Below are 19,881 nucleotides of genomic sequence, written 5' to 3' on the forward strand. Positions count from 1 at the left end.
CAGAAATGTCATGGAGAGGAAAAGGAAAGCAGCGAGCAAGGAGGGACTGGTTGGCCAATAAGCAAATAACTCCAAATTTACACTATGCGTGTTTTCTCTTGCCCACTGGGATCGTCATATTTGGTATTGACACCAAATGATGGTATTCTGTAAAGCAGTTATGTGAGAAGAGGGAGAAAAATCCTTTGAGTAGCCATTAGTTCCATTCAGTTCGGCAGAACCAGATTTTGATACCTTCACTCTTCCAAGCTTTGTCTGCAGTTACCTGGGGTGAAAGAGCTTGGGAGACCAAAGACAAAAGCAAGGAGGAAGCCAGACTCAATAACTCCACTTCCAAAGAACCTGTTTGTCATGGTCTGTATGCATGGAGACTTGAGATTCATGATATTCAAAAACAAGCAGCATTCATTTGTGCTCTCATTGTTTTGCATCTGAAAAATCCAGTCTGACACGGAAGCTCCGTTTACCTTCCTTATAGTCTTATGAGCCCCACATCCACTGGCACCTTCACTTCCCCACAGAATCATAGAATGGTTTGGGTTGGAAGGAACCTTTAAGATCATCTAGTTCCAACCCTGCTATGGGCAGGGACACCTCCCTGTAGACCAGGTTACTCACAGCCCCAGGGAAGCAAAGCAAACGCTTCTGGTAAAAAACATACAACTTTAGGAGACAAACCATCAGGGGTGTTTCCCGTTTCTGTCATGGTAAATTTACAACATTGCTTTGTTTTGTGAAACTTTTAATTTTCTAGACAGCACTGCCACTTCCCCTTCCAGCCCTGACGGGACCAACCGCAGCACGCAGAAGGCAGGAGCCCTGGGCACGCTCCGGCTCTGCCCTGCGGCTGATTTATAAAGAACATCGGTAACGGTTTGCCGGGGGAAAGCAGGCACCTACTTCTTCAGGGAGCCCCGGCTCGGGGCGGGCTGCGCTGCCACTCAGCCGAGGGCCTCGCCCGGCCCCGGCCCCCTCGGGCCGCCCCGCAGGGCGGGGAGCGGGCGGGGGGAGCGGGCGGCGGTCTCCCGCGGGGAGCGGGCGCGGGGCCCGCCCGGCCGCGCAGGCCCGGAGGAGGCCGCGGCCCCGGCCCCGCTCCAGCGCGGCGCGGCCATGGGCAGCCGGGGCTGCGCGCTGCTGCTGCTGGGCGCCGCTCTGCCGCTGCTGGGCTCGGCCGCCGTCAGTCCCGAGCGGAGCCTGGCGTGGGGCCCCGGGCTGGAAGCGGGGCTCGCACTGCCCGTGCGCTACTTCTACATCCAGGCGGTCAGCGCGACCGGACGCAACTTCTCCCGCTCTCCCCCAGGTACCGTGCGTGTGCTCGGGGCTGCGCTGCGGGCTGCGCGTCCTGCCCGGGGCGGCGGATCCGCGAGGAAGCGGTCGGAGCAGCTCGCCGTCCCGTCCCGTCCCGTCCCCTCCCTTCCCCGCCTCGCTGTGCCGCCTGGCCGGGACCCGCAGCGCTGCTCCTGGCGCGGCTCGCGGCAGTGCTGGAGCCCAGCACGGGAATCCCGGTGCCTCGTGCACAAGTGCTAAAGCATTCTCCTCGCCCCTGCACACGCTAAGCTCGCTTCGGCTTTCTGCTCTAGCAGGCACAGCGCTCCGCTGTTCCACTGCTGCTCCGTTAGCAAGGAGTGCTTGCCATCTCCCATTCGCTCAGCCGGCACTGAGCCGGGTGGGAGGTTTTTGCTGGCCTAATGCTTGCTGCTTTCAGGTTAACCTTCTGAGGGCTGTCACTTAGGGTAAAAGTACTTCTGTATCTCAGGTTCCATAGTAAAGACACCTGAGATGATGACCAAGCAGAGGGTCGAAGTGTTAGTCCATACAGGGCAGAACTAATTGACATTTGTGGCCTCTTGAAGCCGTGCAGGAGCCTAGTTCCTGCTCTTGGTAACAGGGTCAGAAGGCTACTGCTTGGGAGGTCAAGGAATAGGCCAAGTAATTGCAAACAGCCAGCATTTACCTGAAGTTTTCTCACATGGTTGATGGTAGCACACAGCACAAGGGCTGTGCCTTCAGCCCAGCAGCAGCCTAGGCCCCCAGCTCTGGCCCCTCTCTGGCCCCAGTAGCAGCATGGTGGTGGGCTGCAGTGCGGCTCTGTAGCAGCGCCCCAGGACCACGCACTGACTGCCAGACCAGGGCTGCCTCAGCCATGCAGGACTCGAGCAGCAGTTCTTAAAGGTAAAAGATACAGTTCTGCTTGCTCTCCCTGCAAGTATGAGTGCTGCGGGAGAAACGGCATTGAGAACCTTGTTTTGCCCTCTGTAGCCTGTGTTTATACTAAGACTGTAGGGCCGGGTGCCATCTGGCACAGGGTGCCTTCCACGCACACTCTGGGCCTGCAGCCACCAATCCCAGTGTGTGCGGGATGGCTGTGGAGAGCGGCAGTGCCAGCCCCACAGCGCTGCCAAGGAGTGCTGAGGAGAGCACCGTGGATGCGTTAACATTGTGATGGTGCCAGTGGCCACATTCCAATGCAAGAGCACTGTTTAATTTACTCATGCATTACAACTTTCAGTTTTCAAATGAATTTTAATGTTCAAGTTCTATTTCTAAAATGTCAGTCAGAATTATAATTAATAATATTTACCAAGGCATTTCTTTTCAATATGAGCAAAATACATCTCAGAATATCCCTACTGGGATAAATCTGCATTATTATCTCCGTTACACAAGCAACAGTACTGTGACCAGAGTGCTGCAGGTAAGGCTTCCCATCTGTAAAATTAAGCTATTGAATTGTGTTTTGCATGGGTTAGAATTTTGGTCAAGCTCAGTATTGGGGCCCAATATGACACGAAGAACAATCAGTAGATTTTAAATGTTAATATTCTTTGGAATATCAAGTCCAATCACCAGAACTAATGTGCACTGTTGCACACAACATAATGATTTCCACTTACAACTTGCAAGCTCTTTGAGCTGTCCTTTCAGGAAGTTGTCAAATGATGCAGAATTCCCTCTTTCCCTGGAAAGAATTCCAAAGATAATAATAATGAAAAAAACCCACTGCTGAAATCACAATTTTCAATATATACTCTGTGGATTCTTCTTTGGATATGTGGCTCATAGAATCACAGCACGGTTTGGGTTGGAAGGGACCTTAAAGCCAACTCAGTTTCAACCACCAGCCACAGGCAGGGCTGCAGCCCACCAGGTCAGGCTGCCCAGGACTCCATCCAATGGGCCTTGAGCACCTCCAAGGATGGGGCATACCTCCTTTGCAAGCTATAAGAAAGGAATAAAACCCTCATAAAGTAAGTTTCATCATCTGATTTACTTAAGTATCCTTTTGGTTGTGTCCACATCTTAGATTCTCTTCAGGATAGGAGGTTTTTTTCCTTAAAATGCTGCCCCAGACAGGTTTTCAGGGTAAGACGAAAGTACTGGTGGTAAGGATTCAACAAGGACACATTTTTCTTATATCAACTCTTTTGATTGAGAAAAAGAGAAAAATGCAAGTGGAAATACCCTGCTAACCTTCCTGCAATTAAAAAGAAAAAAATCGGCAAAAAACTCTTATAGTTCAGTAAAGATGGGGCATCAGCCCCATCGTGTAATGAATACTGTAAATCAAAAACAGAAATCTTATTGCCTCTGGTGCGTAATTTCTATTAAATACTCAATCTCTTACCCCTCTTCCTTCTTTTGAGTGAGACTGGCTTTTTCCTTTCCCAGTGAGCTTTGTTATCATGTCACCATTCCCTTATCAAATGCTTGCTGCATCTAAACCACTAGCAGCTAAAAATAATGTGTGCTTTGGGGCACACAAATAATGTATGATTTGCACTTCCTCATTGACGGTCCTGTATATAGCCAGCGTGGAACAAAGACACTCATAGCTATTTCCTGTTCATGGGGATGAGGAGATCAAGCCAAGTAGTATTTCACTCATGATTTCTCAGTATTGACTCATTTTTATGATAACTGCAAACTTTGGGTTCTCTGGTAGGAATCTCTATACTCAGTTAAAATGTTTTCTAAAAGGGCAGAAAGGAGGCAAAGACATAAAACCAACAGAAAACCATTTTTTCTGTGATCCTACTTCATGGCTTGCTCTGGATTTCAAGGGGTTCTTCATCCAAGTAATACTTTGTGGTAGTCATAGCGAGAGGATGGCCAGCCTGGGGCATCTGCCTTTGAGGAAGTTGGAAAAGGTGGATGTGACTGGTAGTAGTGTGTAGGCAGAGATGTCTGTTACTCAAGGGATCTAGCCAAACTCAAAAGGGCAGGGACAGTCATACCAAGACTTCTGTCTGTGTTCAGTTAAATCTCTGTGTTTTTATTATCAAATGTTTCATTGCACAACTTAATTTTGCACAGCTCGAAGATGGAGCTGAAGGATACATTTAGAAAGAACCTGACTACTGAAAAACAACTGGGATTCTTTTGTTGGAACAAATACTGGCATGTTAAAATGTAGTTTAAGCAGTCATGGAAAATGTCTTCTAAAGGCTATTAAAATTATGTGTACAAGTTTGATTTTTAAAGCCCCGCTATCAGAAGTTTCTAGAAGGGGAAAAGACAGTAAGTTCAAAAAATATTTCTCTGTACTCTCCTTGTTCTTACTGCCTTGCACTATGCATTCCCTGCTTGAGGCAGCAAGACAAAAGAAACTGAGAAGGCCTTTGGTTTAAAGGCTGATTTATGGTCCATGATCATACAGACATTCTTAAATTTATCAGTGCAGTTCTACTATGTGTCAAGTTGAATGTAACTAGAAGTTAGATATCAAAAATACTTGAAAAGAAACTGTATTTTTCTACTTCTTTGATAATGAGGCAGTTCGCAGATGCAAATCATCTGTACCGCAGTACTGAACCAAACTGTGGCACCCCCAAATTGTGAGTCAGTCTGTATGAGTTCTGCTCACATAGCTACAAGCTGTAGGGATGCAAGCTGTGACAGACATATAGATCTAAACCAATGTAACGTTCATAGAAATTGTTCTGGAGTTTAAGTCTGTTTGAGCTCCTTGATCTACTTGCCCAAGGAAATTTCACACTGCATAACTTCACTGCTAATTTATCTTCAGCTTGCCTCTTAAACAAGAAGGGAGTTGGCCTCTGGACCGTCCTCTGAAAAGAGTGGACAGAGTATCTGGAGCAACCCTACTGTTTGCCTATTTCTCAGAAGAGACAAATGCACTTTTGGAAGCCACTCTGGGCGGATAAATTAGGGCTTTTTGTGATGGAGCTGCTAGCTACCAAAGACATAAGATTCAGCATTCCCTAATCTGTGGTAGTGCTGCTCACCACACTGACATTCCAAGAAAGATTGAGTGCTTACTTCATAATGATTTTATTTCCTCAGTGTGTTGTTAAATGAAGATATCCTGACTTGGTTTTTGGTATGTTTAGCTGACATGGATTTTGAATAATAAGAAAACTGAGGGACGATTATAAATAATTTGTATCTTACATTCTTCCATTTGAATGCAAAGCAGAGGAGTGTGTTCAGTCTTGAGAGATTCTTCTGCTGGGAAACATTGACCATATGCTAATTCATAGAGGGATCCACTCCAACATCTGAAGGAATCTGGGTTACTCAGGGTAACTGTTGTGAGGAACCATGACATCTGTTGGCAGCAGACACACAGCTGAAATCACAGGGATTCAGCCTAATTTAATATGTAGACTCTTGCACGTGAATTGATTTCATTCAGTTTCAAGATCTAACGTTCTAAGAAGGACATGATTGATCATTAAGTGACTGTTGTACTTACATCCTACATCAGTGCACTATTTGTGGATGTAAATTACAGTCAGATAAGGAATGCATAGAAATAAGTGTAACATCTTAGTCTTTGAATGCTGCTGGGACATACTTAGATTTTAGTAACAGCTTGATTTTACTTGGAATTTTTCAGTTTAATTTCTGTCTGTATGCTAGTTTGTGGCAATAGTCATTGCATGTATTTGGTTTGCAATGATTAAACCATCAAATGTTGAAAACAAACTGTTCTCCTCCCCTTTTTTGAAGAACACAACTGACAATGATCAGTTGTGTGGCAGAAAGAGAGGGAAGTAACAGATTTATCTTTATGTGTGCTCGTGTTGTCCACAAAATGTTCCATGCCCAGTTAAAAAGTGAGGGGGCATTAATGATGAAATGCTGGTGATTTTTAAGCACAGGTCAGACAGATGTCCAAGAAACATCTCTGCATATCCCTGCTTTTCAGTAGCTGGAACTTTAGATATGCAAGACAGTCAGCTGCAGCCCAAAGGTGAACAATTTGTATCTGACTCCTGCATGCTACAGCTACCTTTCCACAAGCTGACAAGTATTACTTTCTCCTATGCTCTTAGCTTGCTTTTCTCTCTTTCTTAATCTAGAGAAATGATTGTTCCTCAGAACACTAACTGGAAAACATAAGATTAAACCTAATCTTCAAAATTGTAAAAACCACGAGTTTCAAAATAGAGTAGAATCACATAATTGCTCAAGTTGGAAGACATTCAAGATCATCAAGTCCAACCACAACCTAACCATACTGCTCTAACTGTTGGCCTTTCTTTCTGTGTTGTAATCATTTTTAACTTTTTATCTCCATCTACAGGTTTTCCATTTTTTAGGCATGTCATGATCAGTGCTAGAATGGCATTCTGTCACTGGAGATAAACTTGGTATATCAAAAAATTTCCAGTGCAGAGTTTAATTAAGTGCTATGGATTTCATCCAGTTGAAGTTTGCTCTCACTTTATTTCATACATGGGATTCTAGTAGCTTAAAGTGCTTTTATCTGTTTTTATTTTCCTACTTTCAGGAAGAACACAATTTAAAGTGGTAATTAAAGCACTTTCTCCAAAAGAGATCACCAGAATTTACACTCCTCACCCTCTGGATAGAAATGATGGCACATTTCTTATGCGGTATCGGATGTATGGGAGTGTCAGAAAAGGGCTAAAGATTGAGATACTTTATGGTGACAAGCATGTAGCTCAATCTCCTTACATTTTGAAAGGTAAGGTTCTTTTAATATACATAATGTAATGTAGCTGCAGAAATGCTATGGGCTAATTTACTGCTAGAAATGAGAGAGTAGAGGTTTGGTTGCTCATATTCATATAGTGTCATCACAGATGTTCCCCTCATACAGCAAATAAGCAGTGACAATGCCTATTCACTGCCAAGTTACAGGATGTACACACATGTAGATTTTGGCTTCTGATGTTAAGTCTCTGTGTCTGGACACTTCATCTTCACTCTTGCAACCAGAAATGGATTTCTCCAGATTTTCTAAGAGGAAAAAGAGAAGAATGGTACTTTTACCTTTTTTCAATCAGCAATTTACTTAAACATTTTGGGATTTTTATCAGAAGTAGAAATTAATACCTGCAAAAGTGAGGATTTTGTGTTGTTCCCAGTACTTCATAATGTGTATGTCTCTCCACAATTTCTAAATGCTGTGATCCTTCATGAAAACAAAGACAATATTTCTCTAACTAGGCTAGTGTTTAACTTTTTTCTTATAGCACAATTTAATTCAGTGCAGGTCTGTACAGTTAAGTAAGAGGTATTTAAAATCAGGGAAGATGAGGCAAATTTCTCTCATCCCAGATCTGCTTCTTTAACTTACCTCTCTGTCTCAAAAACGGAAACCTGTTTAGCAAATTAAGGGATAATGAAGTTACTTTCCTGGAAAGTCTTGTTTCTTTATAACACTTGTTCTTCTAATCAGAACTTGGCTGTTTTATTTTTCTAAAATGTCTTAAATACGAACTTTGAAACACTTTCAACCTGAAATCAAACTGTCCTGAATCCTTAAGGTTTGTCTTCCTTATGCTGATGCATGTTTACCAGCAGCTATGATACTATGACACAGGACAGAACGTGTTTTGAGTAGAAGTCCATGAAATAAGAGCTTTTATTTCATGCTTTGTGAGACTCCTTTGTAAGCAGTCCTACTTCAAAAAGACAGAAAGGATGAATGATGGTGCATCAATGAAAGAACCTTGTGGCGAGATGAAGACTGCTGCATCAAAGTTCTGATTTAGACAAAAATTGAAACACCTGTGCTTTAGTAGTTACAGACAAATAGATCAATTCTGTTCTCTCTGGCTGGCAGGCAGCACAAGAATGGAGTTTCGTTTGGCAGATGATTTTAGCCCTCAACAAGTAACAAAAAAATCTACTGTTTTCATTTCTGAAATGGATGTTGTAGTTTTCTTGTTTCTAAAAAACTTCAAGGTGCTCTAATTTCTAGATTCCTGTGCCTGTTTGTTTGGGGAATTATAATTGGTTTAGAAGCACAAATATAGACTTTCAGTGCTTGTTTTCTGCAGGACCTGTTTATCATGAATATTGCGACTGCCCTGAAGAAGACCCTGAGATCTGGCAGAATGTTTTCTCTTGCCCATCCCAAGAGCCTCAGATTACAAAGGACTTCATTCCCTTTCCCACCATTGACCTGCAGCGAATGTTTAAAGAAATCCCATCAAAGTTCAGTCAAACAAGAGGTGCCATTGTTCATTACACTATTCTCAATAATCGCATCTACCGTCGTTCCTTAGGGAAATACACAGACTTCAAAATGTTCTCTGATGAAATGTTACTGTCACTGGCAAGAAAGGTATCAGTTTCGATAATTTATGCAAAAGTATAAATCACATTGTGATGTAACAGCACTGTATGTATTGTAATAATTTCAGAGTTGTCATTGGTGTAGTGAGATTTTAATTTTCTTTATCCTACAGTATCTCTGTAGGAATCATGGTAGAACTAATGTGTGGGATCAGAGTTTGATGTTAATTAAATTGATAGAAGATCTGTAGGAGCTAAGACCCAATCTTGTAGGCTTCCTGACCTCTGAAGGTGTTCTGTTTATACTTATTTGCTGGACAAAAATTTGAAATTAGAATCTTAAGATCATCTAAATCTGTAAAACCTTTGTTTGTTATTGATTCTTCATCACGTGAGAGCTGAGGGTTCTACTTAAGAGTGGCAAATAGCAGTGTAATTATACCTGTGTTATTATACTTTCTTGGGCATACATGTAGGTTCATCTCCCCAATGTGGAGTTTTATCTTAATGTTGGAGATTGGCCAGTTGAGTACCGAAAAGCCAATGATACGCCTGGGCCCATTCCCATCATCTCATGGTGTGGCTCTGTGGATTCGAGAGACATCATCCTTCCAACATATGACATAACCCATTCAACTCTTGAAACCCTGCGTGGTGTCACAAATGATCTCCTTTCTATTCAAGGAAATACGGGTAAGTTAGAGATTAGATTTAAAAAAGAGAGTTTTAATTCCATCAAAGAAGGAAGCTGTCTTTAAATAATGTTTGTTACAATCTTTAGTACGTAAGTGTCTTGGGAGGTCTCTTAATAGAAACAGTGTAGTTTTCACAGAGTCTGAACACTTCCAACACTGCTACAAAGCAGGTGATTAATAAAGATTTAGAGCCAAAATGTAAGAAGTCCAGTTCATGGTGAATTTTAATTTAACAGTATCCAGAAGATAGCTGGTGAAAGTGGCAAACTAGTACTATGCTAGAGCCTCTTTTAACTAAAAAAATTGTATAAAAATAGCTCAGCATGGGATATTCTGAATTGTTTCTAGCTTCAAAGGAAAAGTCAGGGTACTGACAGGGGGCTTTTTCCCCAAGACATTCATGAATTCTTAGGGATGATGCAGTTGACATGAATAATAGCTGAGGAGTAAAACTTAAGTGAGGAGCTGTTTCTTTTTATTTGGATAGCTCATGGTCTTTTCTTTATTACTTCATTTTTAAATTAATCGATTTAATTACTTAGATTATTAGTTTGAAGCAATCTGTGTTTACTGATTTGGTACAGCTGTTCTTCCAGTTATGGCAGCATGATGGTCCTACTCTACTCTGGTGTGTCTTTAAGGAAAGTCCCAGCAGAATAATGAAGGATGCGTATTTGGTGCTTTTAAAAGAAAGAAGGAGCAGATAGGAAGTTTTCCAGACTTTGCTAAATATCTTGAGGACACAGTATAGAAGTTTTTTTCCTTTGTAAATCTTCAAGTTACTTCTCAAAGACCTAACTAGATTGCTGGGTGACAAAAGGGGATTTCTCTAAAGAAAGTTTTGTTATTGTGTCAGTCTTTAGAGACAGATAATTACTTCAATTATTATTTTACTTACCTACTTTGATTATAACTTCTTATATAGAAGAAGAGCTCTTGGAATGAGTCCAGAGGAGGATCATTAAGATGATCAGAGAAAGCACCTCTCCTGTGAAGAAAGGTTGAGGGAACTGGGCTTGTTTAGCTTGGAGAAGAGAAGGCTCCAGAGAGACCTCATTGTGGCCTTCCAGTACTTGAAGGGAACTTATAAACAGGAGGAGAAATGACTATTTACAAGGGTGGATAGTGATAAGACAAGGGGAAATGGTTTTAACCTGAGACAAGGAAGGTCTAGGTTAGATATTAGGAGGAAATTTTTCTTCCAGAGGGTGGTGACACACTGGAACAGGTTGCCCAAGGAGGTTGTGGATGCCCCATCCCTGGAGGCACTCAAGGGATGTGGCTCTGGGCAGCCTGGTCTGGTGGTTGGTGACCTGCACGTAGCAGGGGGTTGAAACTAGGTGATCATTGTGGTCCTTTTCAACAGACCATTCTATGTTTCTCTGATTCTATGATATAGCTTTCAAGATTGCAATATTGTCAAGTGTAAAAGCAGTTCTCCACTTTTCTTTTTAAAAGTTGTTCAGTTTTCCAACCCAAAAATTCAAGCCAGAACTGGGAGTTTAAGCTCTGTGGTTAATAAGTGATTATGTGTTAACTGAGAAATCATGCCTGTTTTTCCTTGTCTCTAAGTATAATATCACTGCCATAACAAGTTCCTGTTCATAGCACTAACCATTTCGTAACTGTCTCATTTCTGTTCACTTTCATCTTATCACTCAATGCTCATAGGCCCATTCTGGGACAACAAAACTGAACAAGCTTTATTTAGAGGTCGAGACAGCCGAGAAGAACGTCTCTATCTTGTCAAGTTATCCAAGGAAAATCCAGAACTACTAGATGCTGGAATAACAGGGTATTTCTTCTTCAGAGAAAAAGAAAAGGAGTTGGGAAAGGTTCCACTGATGGGCTTCTTTGACTTCTTCAAGGTAGTAAGCAAATTATAGTCTCAGACTAACTTTGCTCTCAGGTTCTTACTGAGTAATACAACAAGGCTTACTTTGGCTAATTCTACTCAGTAAATGAAACAATTGTGCTGCTCTGGGAACTTGCAGGGTAGCTAGACCACCCATAATCAAGGTCATTGCCACTACCCTTTCTTCATTGAGTCCCTTTGATACTCCATACTTGATAGAGTTCTTCAAGATTATTTTTTAAATAAATTGAGAAATTTGTTTGCTCACCATCAGGTTTTTTACTTGGAGTAAATATGAAAACAATGGACACAACTTGTGTATAAAAAATAAAGGGGGGATAGAGTTCTGTAAAAGTAATTACAATACATGGCAACAGAGGTTCTGTTCCAGAGATCAGTGTATCACAAGTGCTGGAATAGCCAAGAGTATCTGGCAGAGCAGTGTATTCATGGTTGCTCTTAGAATAATGTTTTAATTATTCTGTATAGTTTTAAGTGAGAATAAATTTATTCTTTTGAAGTGTAGGTTAATATTAATTCACTTACAGCTCTACTCCTTGTTCTGCCAAAGGACACTTAAATAGAATAAGGAAGTCCATGTGACACCAAGGTTCCTGACTGTAAGTCTTGGGCTGAAAACAAATCTTTTTATTGTTTTGTTACCAGAACACCATGAAACTACATCTGCATTGCGCTAACACAGGCTTAAAGATGAGAACTAGTAAACACAACTGTGTCTTGCCTAGAGGAGAAACTTTTGTGTAGCCAGTGTTCCTATTCTGTTGCAAAATGTTTCACTGTTTGTTTCCCTCTCTCTTCACATTGCAGTACAAATACCAAGTGAATGTTGATGGGACTGTAGCAGCTTACAGGTTTCCATACCTCTTGCTGGGTGACAGCCTAGTACTGAAGCAAGATTCCCAATACTATGAACATTTTTATACTGTATTGAAACCATGGAAACATTATGTTCCAGTTAAGAGAAGTTTGGAAGACTTGCTAGAGAAAATAAAATGGGCTAAGGTAAGTTACATTACAAACTCAATAAATGAATGCGTTACAGTTTATCTTAGTTCTCTTTTTTATCTTAGTACTCTTCTCCGGGTACATATTTTGCATGAGCTCTCTGCTGAGATCCTGGGATAAAAGAAGTACATTTTGTTGTTACTGGGGGGAGGTGAAAGCCATACGTTAAGTAACTATCTCTATTCAGGGATATACTTGCAATTTAATTTTAGGTATGTGTAGAAGGGTTTTTGTGAGTCAGAGCTTTTGTATAATGACTAATGTGAGTAATTTTCAAAGAAACGCGCAGAATCCTAGTTACTACTTAATTAGTTCTATCATTTTTTTCAGGTTCTGACTAGAACAGAAGTTACTGCATGTTTGTTTGAATGTACAAAAGAATCACTGCTCTATATAATCACTGCTCAGAATAAAAGGTTGGCATTCTGTGTGACTGAAAATGCCATTTGTATTTTAAGCTTAACTATTAGATTAAAAACACGGAAAAAGAATTCTTTTCTGACAGTATTTCATAAAGAATCAGAAGAGAATACTGTGAGCTTTGAAATGCACACCTAAAAAACTTGAGAACAAGTACATAAGTTGAAATGCATACACTGGCATTACATACATCACTTTTAAATGTAAGTCAAACAGACATTTCTAAAAGGAAAACTTTAAATTGCACTGCATAGAAGAGGCTACAGCTGCTTGTCTTCTGCGTAACTAATACACGTGGGAGATGTCGGAGCTGCTTTTGAAGAGACTTGTGGCTTTAGCAAAACAGTGGAGCAACAGTCAGCTTTGTTTTCGAAACTGCCCATGAAAGGTGTCACCAATAGCCCTGAGCTACCAATGGGAGCCATAAAAGCAATCCACGATTTAAAAAAAACCCCGAATTTAAACAGTGTCCTTTTGCAGTGTACCAGCAATTGTAAAGAATCAGGTTTGAATAGTCCCTTTGATAAAAGTATTTATGTCAGCAAGGCTTCAAGTAACTCACTGATTGTTCTGGTATGTGTTGCTGTTTCTTCTCAATTTTCTAGGAAAATGATGAAGAAGCACAAAAAATTGCTAAGGAAGGACAGTCAATGGCAAGAGAATTACTTCAGCCTCACAGACTTTACTGCTACTACTACAAAGTGCTCCAGGTTAGTACAATAGTTCTATTACCTTTCCTCAACTGCTACCGCTACTGATGTTATTTCATATTCAGTCCTTACCTCAAGTGCAGGCATTGTTTATATTATTCACAGGAGATCAGTGTAAAGAACTTTGCTAAAACCTGTTATTAAAGAGGCCACCTGTCATAATAGTTGTTTTGGACAATGAGAGATTTATTTAATTTTTTTGCCCCCATCCTCCCAGTCAGATCTGTTTTCAGCGTCACTTGGTATATGGTTTATAATAGAGGTAGGACATAATCTGCACACAGCTTTCCTTCCTTTTTTTCATTTGTATTTGTCCCCTCGTGTGCTTCTCTGCTATATTACATAACAGTGAATACATGGAAAATAAATTCTGGAAATACAGCTTGTGGAGTGGTGAGGCATGAGTGTGGAGTTACTGGCTCCCTAGCAGATGCAAATCTCCAGTGAAACTTATGTTTCTGTTCTTTGGAAGTACTAATTGCTTTTTCCTCCTTTGCTGTTCAGAGTTAGAGCTCAGTTTCAGTGGTCACAGGTTGACACAACGTTTGGCATTGTTCAGTGTTATCTGCATGAAGTGGTTAGACACACAAACAATGACAATATTCAAATTGACATTAATCATAGGATATGGGAAAACATTAAAAGGTTTTCAGAGGCAATGTAGCCTATTAGTAGGTGTGTTAAAAAGACACCTTGTAAACAGATTGTAAACAGTGACATAGGGACTGTGGATTAAGGCAAGCTTTTCAGTGGAAGGGAGGAGGAAAATTCTGTCTCATCAATTATACCTTGGTGCTTTCAGCGTTCTTAAATGTTGTTTACATATTTCAGAAATATGCCGAACGCCAAGCCAGCGAACCTGAAATACGGGATGGAATGGAACTTGTACCTCAGCGTGATGACAGAGACTCAGTATGCAGCTGCCACAGGAAAAAGCCTTTAAGGGAAGATCTATAACTGTACCGGATGGAGAAAATCACCCACTTACAATGCAAGAATTTAAATAGGATTTAAGCTGTGAAATCTAAGACACTTACGCACTAGCAGAGAGTTTTAGTTATATATTCTTACTGTATTTACATACCCTTTTTCACACTGACTCTGGTCTGCAGCATTGGTTCCCACAGTTTTGTCTCTATGACCGCCACCAGGCAGATACTGAGCCTGTAATGGGGAGCATTCAGGGGACTTGGTTTATGTATTGCATCATCACGGAGGAAGAATGGAGTGCTGCTCATGATCCAGATGGGACCCAGATACCTGCGTTTTGTGAGGAACCTGTCATCCAAAAGAGATCTCCCATGAGTCAGGGCAAGTTAATCTAAAGGAGCATTTGCAACATTCTAAAGCAGTGTTATGATTTCTTCATAAAGTTTACCTCAGTTTTAGATTATTTCTTGTATACAAAACAATTTTCTAACTAGACAAAGAAAAGTAATATTTGAGATTTACAGATATCAAATCTGGTGTTGCTTTGAGATCATTTTGTGATATATGATGTAATAGAATAAAGAACATGATTTAATCTTTAACAGTTTCAGTGGAAAACTGAGAGGAGGGGAAAAGTTCAGAATAGTATTTTTGTAGGCACAGAATCATGGAATCAAAAGAATTGGAAGGGACCTCTGAGGATCATCTAGTTCAACACTTCCCTACTAAACCAAGTCCTAGAGTTGACTGCACACAGTTGCTCTGAACCACCAAAATTAAATTGTGCTTTAGACTGTGTAGCTATCAAAACCATCGCAATTGTGTTCTGAGTGCCAGCACACCACTCTGAAGTCCTATTCCATGCTATTGACCATGTCTCTGAATATAGTTACATACCCATAGAAGGACTTAGAAACTTCAGGGACAGCTGAAATATTAGTACAGTTACAGTCTATGCTATTCTAAGCTACTTGAGTATTCATACATCTGAAATTTGTTAGGAAAGTTGTAGACTACTTAGGTTTTACTTTGCTGTAGGGCTAAAGATGTCGCTGTGTTTTTCACTTGGTTACATGAAATTTTCCTATGCCTAAGTCCTCAAATGGAGCTTATCCATTTTTCTGAATTTAGATAAAACCTACCTAATCTAATACTGAGAGCACTGAATTCAGTGGACAGCAGATAAGCTACCACTGTTTTGGTAGAAAAACCTATGCTGCATTTTCTATGTAATAGTCAAGGCCATACTGAGCAGTGAGGAAGATAACTTTGTTCTCCTTGATTTGATTTGAAGATGAATTTCCAAAAAGTGCCTTAGGTGCAGACTGCAGACTAGTTCTTCAAGTCTTCCACAGAAGTTGTGAAGCCACAAGGCTAATGATAGAAAATTCATAGGGCCTGAAGGAGCTGGCAATACTGCAGAGGAAAAATCCCACCTTCAGGTGGGATGAAGGAAGGATCCTTGTCCTAGATGCTGCTCCCAGTGGCTCAGCTGATATTTACCCAAGAAACTGTCTTTTTCAAAATGTATGTAAACAGCCTTGGAAGGACCAAGACCTTGTCAAACTTTCCCACTCCTCCCATGGAGTTCACTGACCAGCAAGTAATGTCTGGTTTCCAGACTCAAAGTCAGCTTGTAGATTTCTGGTAAAAATCCATTCAAAGTTGGTACTTCAATTAAATTCAGATTACTTTTGAAATGTGGAGCTGTGAAAAGCAGCAAATGTTGACAGAACAACAAATACATATGAAATAAGCCATGAGTTCCACTGGGCTGAAATCATCCAAGCAAGGTAAGAGAAAAGCCACCTGCATCACCAAGCCCAATACTTCTCACCTCATTTGTAAATTTTCTTCCAGGAGGAAAACACAAAGATATTTGGTGTTTGCACAGTGACAAAACTGCAGTAAGAAAACACAGATTTTCAGATTGCCTCAGCTTTCTAACTCTGTGGCATCTGTGTTCTTCCTACTCAGCTACACTCATATAACGCCTTACTTGAATACCTAATTCTCCTTGTGCAAAAAGGAGTGGAAACATGATTGTGGACTTATTAATTGCTTAGATGGCTGGAATTCAGTGCTATACGCTTCATACGGGTTTCATTCTTGCATATGACAACACTGCCAGTTACTCATAAAATACATGAAAAAAAATCTGTACTAGAATGAGATTTTCTGCATGCTAAATGTAGAAAGACTCTCAGGTTTCTAAAGAAACTGTTCCTTGGTTATTTATTGCACTATTCTAGTTAAGAAAAAAATCTGAAACATCTTGTTCTATCCATCGACATGTTGTTCTAGTTCTAACACCAATATAAATAGTGGTTATATTTTTATTTGGCATGGCAATCAGTTCTAGGACTTCATCCTATAAATATATGCTCAGCTCATCTGACAGAAAAATTCTGCATCAAAATTCAGAAACACAGTTCCATTGCTAAGGTGACACTCAAAACTGGTATGTGCTTCTCTTTCCTTCTCTTTTTACAGTCATTTTTATTGTACTATATGATCTGAGATTATCTGCATTTTTTATTCATCACAATTTATGAAGTGTTGTGTTCAGGAAAGGCAATTACGCATATCAGACAGTTGAAGCAAGAAAAATTTCCCCTTGCACACATATTTCAAAGCAAAAATCCCCAAATGATCTGTTTATATTCTAAAAAACACGAGGGAATGGAAGGAGTCATGATACATACATTAGGGTTCTTTGCAAACACCTGTGTAGGAAAACTTGCCTGGCTTGAAACATGAGTATTCCAGACTGGAAGAAGAAGCAGATAAAACCTACATGGTCGTGAATATTTTTAAAAAAGGTGAATATTTCATCTCTCTTTTTTTTTCCCTCAAAGACAGGGAAAAAAAATCTTCTAAGTTCTCTGCCAAAAAGAACTCCCTTCAAAGCTGAGACAAGTTTTTGACAGAATGACTTAAAGGTGTTTTATAGCTTACAGACAAACAATACCCTAACAAATATGAATACATTCATCTTGTCAAAATTGAAAAACAGTAGAGACATGATAGGGTAGAACTTTCATTAAATGTGCTCCGTCATTTGAGAAAATCTGGTTCAATTTATAACTACTGAATCTTCCAAAGATAAAGGAAGGCATGGCCTCTCTTGTTTTCATTGGTGGATTGTATGCAATTTCAACTGTAATGATGAGCAATCACAACAATTGCCCCTCCAGGCCAGAAAGATGTCAGATCTATTTTAGTTTGATGACAGGATTATATTTACTGGCCTAGTATTACAGGAATTGCTAAATATTCAGTAAAACCTGTTCATACAAGTAAAGTGTAACACAGATGTTGCATGGTATTTTAAGCTGCATATATACACTAGATTTTCTGTTATTCTTTAATAGTTCTTGAACAGCAATGAGTAAATATCTATTACACTTAACAGTAGCTTTATACAGTGAATACTCCAGAAAATTCATCCTTTTATATTGTCCTAATATATCTAAACACCCACGTTTGGAAATACCCAACATCAATTTCATCTTGAAATGAGAACCAGTAAATCACGATCTGTTGGCCATAGCAGAAATATAAATTCAGCACATTTTTAGACTGTTTTTTAAGATTTCCCTCAAGATAACTAATGTATTAGTTTCGTGACAGTATTGTTCCAGATCCGCCTTGTAGATTCATAATTAAAAAGCCCTATGATCAAAGTTTGCCTGATGGAATGTTAGATTCAAGCATCCATCCCAGGAAGCTGACGCCCAACTTTCATTACATTAGAAAGTAAATTATTTAGTTAAGGAAGAGAGCTGATAGGGAAAACATACATCACCTGTTTGAGCACGTTTGAGAAGCTTGCAAAGAAATGATAATAACAAAAAGAAGCATTACATAAACCTAGGATATTATCAGCTCCTTTGCAGCTTCAGGTTTTCAAAAGTGTACTGAAAGGGCAGTGATGGAGTACAAGACGTTGTATGAATACATTTTAGTTCACCAGATTTAAACACTAAAATATGTCTGGATATTTTTTTAGCATTTTAATGAGGTTTGCGTTTCAAGTGCTTGATAATGTAAGAAAAACTGTACTGTAGATAGTTATAGCACTCATTTTGTATTTTGCTGTCAGAATAAGGGTAAAGGAATTATTTTGCATATCTGTTTGAATCATAGAAATGACCTCTGTTGAAAAGGACCTCAATGATCATCCAGTTTCAACTCGCTGCTATGTGCAGGGTCGCCAACCACCAGACCAGGCTGCCCAGAGCCACATCCAGCCTGGCCTTGAATGCCTCCAGGAATGGGGCATCCACAGCCTCCTTGGGCAACCTGTTCCAGTGCGTCACCACCCTCTGTATGAAAAACTTCCTCCTAATATCTAACCTAAACCTCCCTTGTCTCAGTTTAAAACCACTCCCCCTTGTCCTATCACTATCCACCCTCGTAAACAGCCATTCCCCCTCCTGTTTATATGCTCCCTTCAAGTACCGGAAGGCCACAATGAGGTCTCCACAGAGCCTTCTCTTCTCCTAGCTGAACAAGCCCAGTTCCCTCAACCTTTCTTCATAGGAGAGGTGCTCCAGCCTTCTGATCATCTTAGTGCCCTCCTCTGGACCCGCTCCAAGAGCTCCACGTCCTTCCTGTGCTGGGGGCCACAGGCCTGGACGCAGCACTGCAGATGGGGCCTCACAAGAGCTGAGTAGAGGGAGACAATCACCTCCCTCTCCCTGCTGGCCACCCCTTTTTAATGCAGCCCAGAACACAGTTGGCCTTCAGGGCTGCAAGCACACACTGCTGGCTCATGTCCAGCTTCTCGTCCACCAGGACTCCCAAGTTCTTCTCTGTAGCGCTGCTTTCAAGGAGATCTTCCCCCAGTTTGTATAAATACCTGGGACTGCCCCGACCCAAATGTTATACCCGGTATTTGGCCTTATTGAACCTCATTAGGTTTTCGTGGGCCCACTTCTCCAGCCTGTCCAGGCCCCTCTGGATGACTTCAATTTACATCATTCTATGTGTATTTCAGTGACACAGAAAGCCTTTATCTAGTCATGTAACAGGAGGATAAAAGCATCCAGTTCCCAGCTGTCTCCAAGAAGGCTTCTGCTGAACCTTTGGACACTATTCATGTTTATGTCTCCTTTGGTAATATTAAGTTGTGTAAACATTTTAGTGCTGGCTTACAAGACTATAGAGTTATATGTTTATATTATTACCATATATCATACTATACTACATTCATGCATTACACAGAGGATTTGACAGAAATAGCATACTAACTTGGCATTACATCACAGAGTGAAATTAAAAGACGTGATTTTTTGAGAAGCTGAGTATGGACTTTACACGTAGGATACAATGGCAAAAGTTTTGAGCATAGTTATAAACACTCAAAGTAATTAATTTAAGGAAAGGAAATATTAAGGTACTTTTAAGTTAGGCAAATACCTAAATGCCAGCATACTCAGTGTGTAGATCACTGCTGAGTAAGAATGATGTATTGCCATCCTTCTCGCAATGCTAAGAAAATTCCATCAGGTTCCATCTGTATCACATATTCACAATGTGACATAGAAATATTCAAGACTTCCGAGGGGCCTATGCGAAGTAGGGTAGACCTTCACACGGTTACCTTCCTGCTATAAACCAGTGGAATAAATTATTCTGGATGAAAGTTGGATAAAAGCCAAGTAATTCAAGCTCTACGTGAAAGACCATGATCTCCACTATAACATATGCGACTTAGAGAGATTTG

General features: G+C 40.6%; 1 protein-coding gene across 1 annotated transcript; it reads left to right on the forward strand.

Moving 5' to 3' along the window:
• The first annotated feature begins 828 nt into the window (after positions 1–828).
• On the forward strand, positions 829–14,752 carry POGLUT3 (protein O-glucosyltransferase 3). Its single transcript, XM_085216247.1, has 8 exons — positions 829–1,300; positions 6,758–6,955; positions 8,277–8,563; positions 8,991–9,207; positions 10,881–11,077; positions 11,893–12,087; positions 13,116–13,220; positions 14,052–14,752. The coding sequence occupies exons 1-8, from the start codon at positions 1,111–1,113 to the stop codon at positions 14,175–14,177; spliced, it is 1,515 nt and encodes a 504-aa protein (XP_085072373.1). The 5' UTR covers positions 829–1,110; the 3' UTR covers positions 14,178–14,752.
• The last annotated feature ends 5,129 nt before the right edge of the window (positions 14,753–19,881 follow it).

The sequence above is a fragment of the Meleagris gallopavo genome, chromosome 1 (assembly GCF_905368555.1).
Source record: "Meleagris gallopavo chromosome 1, MGAL_WU_HG_1.1, whole genome shotgun sequence".
In the NCBI taxonomy this organism is placed as follows: domain Eukaryota; kingdom Metazoa; phylum Chordata; class Aves; order Galliformes; family Phasianidae; genus Meleagris; species Meleagris gallopavo.

Excerpts from the sequence above, each read along its gene's own strand:
- POGLUT3 (XM_085216247.1), top strand. The coding sequence starts at position 1,111 with ATGGGCAGCCGGGGCTGCGCGCTGCTGCTGCTGGGCGCCGCTCTGCCG. Across the intron at positions 1,301-6,757 it reads CTTCTCCCGCTCTCCCCCAG|GAAGAACACAATTTAAAGTG; the intron begins GTACCGTGCGTG and ends TCCTACTTTCAG. Across the intron at positions 6,956-8,276 it reads ATCTCCTTACATTTTGAAAG|GACCTGTTTATCATGAATAT; the intron begins GTAAGGTTCTTT and ends TGTTTTCTGCAG.